General features: G+C 36.8%; 1 protein-coding gene and 1 pseudogene across 1 annotated transcript; one reads left to right on the forward strand and one right to left on the reverse strand.

Moving 5' to 3' along the window:
• Positions 1–2,671, reverse strand: part of LOC100950504 — an 8,723-nt pseudogene extending 6,052 nt beyond the window's left edge.
• A 2,127-nt stretch (positions 2,672–4,798) lies between these two features.
• LOC100947013 (olfactory receptor 2G2) lies at positions 4,799–5,752 on the forward strand. Its single transcript, XM_003803482.1, has one exon. The coding sequence runs from the start codon at positions 4,799–4,801 to the stop codon at positions 5,750–5,752; it is 954 nt and encodes a 317-aa protein (XP_003803530.1).
• Positions 5,753–6,852: the final 1,100 nt, after the last annotated feature.

The following is a 6,852-nucleotide window of genomic DNA, read 5'->3' on the forward strand; positions in this document are numbered from 1 at the left end:
AAAAAAAAAAAAAAAAATCTTTAAAAATTAAGAAAGTGTGTAAAAAGTAAGCCCACTGTGATGTTACTTAGATATCCATCATTTTTAAATGTAGTCATCATGCTTGCTCTTATCCCAAATGTACTGATACATACATTTCACTAAAATTTTTCTACTTTAACTAAAAAAGTTAGTGCTTTTATTTTGCAATTACAGATATTTCAATTTTGTAACTAAACTATAAATTGTTTACAATATACATATTAATTTGCTGTCTTGTATGGCGATCTCTATATGATGTAAATTCTATTAAAATGTTTCTGAGGCCGGGGACGGAGGCTCCCGCTTGTAATCCTAGCAGTCTGGAAGGCGGAGGCAGGTGAATTGCTTGAGCTCAGGAGTTTGAGACCAGCCTGAGGAAGACCAAGACCCTGTCTTTACTAAAAATAGAAAACTATCTGGGCATGGTGGTGGGCACCTGTAGTCCCAGCACCTCAGGAGTTTGAGGTATGAGGATCATTTAAGCCCAGGTGTTTGAAGTTGCTGTGAGTTGTGATGCTACAGCACTCTACCTAGGGTGACAAAATGAGACTCTGTCTCAAAAAAAAAAAAATGTTTTTGAAACTGCTGTAATTTACCATACACATTTATTATTTTGTATTATTATGTTTAATGTGCTAATAGTTCTCTTTTCCTCCCAAAGCTTTATTTAGGAACTTTTCATCATTATTTATGACTGCTTTTGTTAATTTTTAAAGATGTTTTTGCTTTTGCTAAGTTTTATTTTCTGGTGTCTTTTTTTTTTTTTTTTCAGTTTTTGGCTGGGGCTGGGTTTGAACCTACCACTGCTGGCATATGGGGCTGGCGCCCTACTCCTTTGAGCCACAGGCACTGCCCAATTTTCTCGTGTCTTTTTAAGCTTATTTAACTTATTTCCTTATTTTATCTTGTTTCATAAAACTACTAAAACTGAGAATATTCTTTTGATATTTAGGTTTCTTCTTAATGACATATTTTAATAATCTCTGTTGATGTTTTCACATCTCCTGTTATCAAATTTTTTATTATTGATTCCAGTTTTACAGCAATGGATTAGGGACTATAAGGAGCAAAATTTCTACTCATAATCAGAATGTTCATGAAGGCTTCATACCAGGTCAAGGACATAAACTTTTTATCACTATCATTTTTGGGTTTTATACATTTATGTTGCATTATTTGGTGCATAAAATTTATCAGTGATATGTCTTTAATGTATCTATAGTTATAAATAAGCCCTAAAAATTACCATATTAGCTTGGATACAGTTTCATAGAGTTTAAAAGTGAGTTACTGACATCGAAAAAATTACTGTGAGAACTGTAAGATGTAGGATGTACCGTAGTTTTGCTGCTTAACGTTTTTCTGTCTCCCTTCCTAGGAACTTCATTTTCTTTTCTTTTCTTTTTTCTTTTTAGACAGAGTATCACTTTGTCACCCTATGTAGAGTAATCTGGTGTCACAGCTCACAGCAACTTCAAACTCTTGGGCTTAAGTGATTCTCTTGCCTTAGCCTCCCCAAGTAGCTGGGACTATAGGCCCCACCATAGCACCCAGATATATATATATATTTATATATTTTTTTTCTTTTTTCCCAGAGACAAGGTCTTGCTCTGGCTCAGGCTGGTCTTGAACTCATGAGCTCAAGCAATCCACCTGCCTCGGCCTCCCAGAGTGATAGGATTGCAGACGTGAGCCACTGTGCACAGCTGGAACTTCATTTTCCTTACTTATTTCCATTGTATTTACTCAAGCATATCTTAGTTATGTTCTGTCTTTCATTTCCTTTATATAATTTATTAGCATTATATATGTTTCTGTATTTTTTAAACATAGCTCAGCCACCCCACCTTTTAATTCTATCCTTGTTTCAACCCACTAGTTTTACCAATTGCAAGTTATAGTAAATCTTTTGATATAGTGGAGGATTACTTGCTCTTTCTTGGAGCAATTCTTCTTAAAATGCATATTCTACACCTAGCTTTCTGTTTCTTAAGAGACTTTCTTCTTTTGTGGGTTTGTGTGTATGTGTGTGTGTGTGTGAGGGTCTCATTTTTTTAATAGAATGATTTTTAGTGTTTAAAACATAGGCCCATTGCAATGTTTCTTGGATATTCATTGTTTTTGAGTATGGACAGTCACCAGGCTGGCTCTTTTCCCAAAAACACTGGAATAACTTGCTTTGGCCTTTTCATCTTTCTTTCTGTTTTCATCTGGGTGCTCTTTTACTTGGATTTTTAGAGCTTCTCCTGGAGGATTAAATATTAATAGTTTTTCAGTTATGTGCAGTCCTTCACTCACTTGGTGGGAAAGTGCTAGTGGATATCTGGAAGTGTTAGTCATCATCTGGATTACTAATATATATCATATATAATTTTTCAATCACTTTTCCCCCAAACCAATGAAATTGCTAGTTGGAGTCACACCTAGCTCTACTTGGTGTGCAGCTCTGTCACTCAGTTATGAATATCTTAATCTTCCCAGCAATGAGCAGTCTTTATATTGGACAACAACTCCAGGGGGATGTTTTATTTACCACAGCCCAGTGGTGTGGAGAGAAAGAACACACGTGTTCTGTGACCTTGCGAGTGTGTTAAGTTTTAACATATCAGGCATACACTATATGGACTGTGTGATATAGGCTTACTGGCATTTCGTCATTTTAGAGCTGTTCAGACTGACATCTGTTCATATTGATCTTTTCTATTTCTTCTTATTTTTGTTAAAGTTATTAGGTTAAAAGAGAAGTTATGGAAATGTTGCGTTTGTTCTAGCAACATTTACATCTTAAAAATCTGTTTCTCAAAACTTATTTCCTTTTCATGCTTAGCAATGTATGATGTTCTTAATGAGTAATGAAGATGTTTTTCTTGCTCAGAAAAATTGCTGTTGTTAAGTGGGCCCCACGGTGGTGTTAACTACAAGGGAAATGAATTACTTCCCTTAAACTGGGCTGTGCACTTTGGGAAGGCCCCTGGACTCTGCTGTTTTTCTCTCTGATTTCATTCAAAGGTGTTTACCATGAAGTTGTGAAGGGTTCGGAATGAAAAGGAGATGCCAGAGATCTGAGGCAGCAATTCGTACTACAGATATAAAAAAGGTAATGACTTAGGAGCTCATGAATGCAATGTCAGGGGGACATTTTCAGAGCACTGAGGACAAAGAGATTACTAATAAGAGTTAATGTTGCATACCATTTACTTGAAGAAAATGAGGAAGAGACATTTGCTTTAGTGATAGACATTTGCTTAGTTACAGACAGCATATGTGAACTTCCTACTGAGAAAGAGTAGGAGAAAAAGGACAAGATATGAATGAGGATATTATAGGGTGTTTCCATTTTGCCATTGTTGTCTTCATCAAAATCAAGATGAGAGTGTGTGTGACTAGGAGGCCTAGTTGCCACATTTTAAGTCTCTTCTACTCACATTAATACTATTAATAAAATTAAGAAGGAACATTGGTAAGGCTTCTGCCAGATTTTTAGCCCTATTCATTTATTAATTTGATAATGATGTCAACTATCTACTAGTGGACTAAATCTATATAAGGGTCTCTTGGGAAAACAAGAGATATAAACTGACAGGTGACTTCTGAGTGGTGACTTGGTGCTGAGCACTTGAAGGGCTGGGGCAGCAAACTCCTGTCATACATAGCCCCTGGCTTCATGAATCTCACCAACTATTAAATAGATACCTTAGTCAAATACAAACAAAACAAAACAAAACAACTAAAAAACAAAACTAGTCTCTTAGCAAGTTTTTCATATAGTTAAGAACAAAAGTTATAGGAGTGTGCTATGGTAAAAAACTACCTTTTACTAACAGAAGATGCCTTGGTAACTGAGGGTATAATGGAAGAACTGGCCTTTGTATGATGAAAAATTAATTAGCATCGTCCTAATGAGTGCTACTTCATACTTTGGATATACTGTTTATTTGGAAATAAAATCAGATATAATTTTTTTGGAAATAAAACATCTCCTTAATTATATGCTTTCAGCAACAGGATTGCAAATGATTCAGAAAGAAAATATCTAAAATCATGAAGATACTTTATTTATTAAAAGCTAATTTTCAGGACAGGAGCATCCTGGATCCATGTAAAAGGAAGCAGCCAAAAAATAAATAAAGCAAACAAACAAGAACCGAAGGAAAGAAGAGGAATAACAGAGTGTAGAATGAACAGAGAGGTGAATTCAGAAGAAATAAATTTAAGTGTTGCTTTTATGACTCATTAAGCATGTACCTTTGGCAAGGTCACATAAGCTCTCAGGAGCTGGTTTTTAATTAATATCAATCATAGCCAGTATATTTAACCTTATAACTAATTTCCACACTTTGGGAATAAAGAAAATTACTTTTCTCTCTTAATTGAAAATTGCTGAAAGAAACCCCAGATTTCAATCTCTAGTTAGAATTATCTGAGTTTCCCCCTTTCTGTAACTAGAAAGAGATTACTATAAAGGGATAAAATTGGTTCAACAGAAAGGATAGTATAACTTATTTCCCACAAAGGATGATGGTGTGTCTTAATATGTCTGTTCTTCTCTGCTTTAGAGAGCATCAGAGGACAGCTGAGACATTAAGGGGATGTGTATTGCATTTACTCCAAATGCACCCATTAGGAAATAAAGAGATCACTAGATGTAAATACATAGCTTCTAAGCACTCACCATACAATATTTGGGGGGTTGGGCATAACATTGTCACTCATTTGACCTCATGTGATGTGTTGTCTTTCTCAGCTACGTCTCAGCCTTTGGGAACATACTTGGCATATGAGGATGGTCATGAGTACCAATGAGAGCAACTTAACAGGCTTCATTCTGTTGGGGTTTTCTGATCATCCTCAGTTACAGAAGGTTCTATTTGTGGTCATATTGATCCTGTATGTACTAGCTATTTTTGGGAACACCACCATCATTCTGGTATCTCGTCTGGAACCCAAGCTTCACACACCAATGTATTTCTTTCTTTCTCATCTCTCCCTTCTGGACCTTTGCTTCACCAGCAGTGTTATTCCCCAGCTCCTGGTAAACTTGTGGGATCCCATGAAAACCATCACCTATGGTGGCTGTGTGGTTCAGCTCTATGTCTCCCTTGCCCTGGGATCCACTGAGTGTGTTCTCCTGGCTGTGATGTCCTATGATCGCTATGTGGCTGTCTGCCGTCCCCTCCATTACACTGTCTTAATGCATCCCCGTCTCTGCGTAACCCTGACATCTATGGCATGGCTCAGTGGTGTGGCCACCACCCTGGTACAGTCCACCCTCACCCTGCAACTGCCCTTCTGTGGGCATCACCAAGTGGACCATTTCATCTGTGAGGTCCCTGTGCTCATGAAATTGGCTTGTGTGGATACCACTTTCAATGAGGCTGAGCTGTTTGTGGCTAGTATCCTCTTCCTTATAGTGCCTGTCTCATTCATCCTGGTCTCCTATGGCTACATTGCCCAAGCAGTGTTGAGGATCAAGTCAGCTACTGGGAGACAGAAGGCATTTGGGACCTGCTCTTCCCACCTGATAGTTGTCATCATCTTTTATGGAACCATCATCTTCATGTATCTGCAGCCAGCCAAGAGTAGGTTCAAGGACCAGGGGAAGTTTGTTTCCCTCTTCTATACTGTGGTGACTCCCATGCTTAATCCTCTTATTTATACTCTGAGGAATAAAGATGTTAAAGGGGCACTAAAGAAAATGCTAGAGAAAATTCTGGATACAAATTTTACATGATTATACAATGTTTTTAAAGTGATTCTGTTATAAACATCTTTTTTGTGGCAAAAAAATAACATTGAATAGGAGGCCTTGGGGATCATTTTTCCCATTGTGTTTTGGTTAAATACAGATACAATATTTTGTGTTATGTAAAATACCATAGAATATATGTCTATAAACATATATGGAATATATGTCTATAAAGTTTCAACTTTTCCATTATCTAATAATAGTACAAAGTGAGTCTTTTAGTCAATCTATGCTTTAGTATCTTTGCTACTGGATATATTATTTACGTAGCACACAAGAAACTTCTTTTAAATACTTTACAAGATTAAGACTAGCATGGAAATTAAGACCAAAAGTTAAAATGTTAACTTCTTTTTCCTTCAGTTACAAATAACACATTTATCTCCAAGCCTTCCTGAAGGATGGACATGTGGACTATTTGTTTCTAGGGATGTAGCTGAGATTGATGGTGCATGTTGAGCAAAGTGTCAAGAAACAAGAACCCTATATGCCACCCATTTAAAATGTAAAAGATAGGCCAGGAGTGGGGGCTCATGCCTGTAATCCTAGCACTCTGAGAAGCTGAGGCAGGTGGATTGCCCTGAGCTCAGAGGTTCAAGACCAGCCTGAGCCAGAGTAAGACCCCCATCTCTTAAAAAAAAAAAAAAAGCCAGGCATTATGGGAGGCACCTGTAGTCCCAGCTACTTGGGAGGCTGAGGCAAGAGAATTGCTTAAGCCCAAGAGTTTGAGTTTGCTGTGAGCTATGATGCCACAGCACCCTACGGAGGGCCACAAAGTGAGACTCTGTCTTGATAAAAAAAAAAAAAAAAGAAATAAAATGTGAAAGATATGTGTAGAAGTACAAAAATAACATAATAACAAAAGGCACACATTAAACATAATGGATAAAGATTTTTTTTTAAAGCCTGGTTATCTGATTTTATGGCTGAACCACTGAATCAGTTTGAATTGCCTACAACTTTACCATTTCTAATTGAGGAAATTAGAGATTTGAGTCTTTTTTTCTTGGTTAGGTTGGCCAAAGGCTTATCTATTTTATTTACCTTTTCAAAAAACCAACTTTTTGATTTATTAATTTGATGTA

This window comes from Otolemur garnettii, unplaced genomic scaffold, assembly GCF_000181295.1.
Source record: "Otolemur garnettii isolate 467f Iridium unplaced genomic scaffold, OtoGar3 scaffold00313, whole genome shotgun sequence".
NCBI classification, from domain to species: Eukaryota; Metazoa; Chordata; class Mammalia; order Primates; family Galagidae; genus Otolemur; species Otolemur garnettii.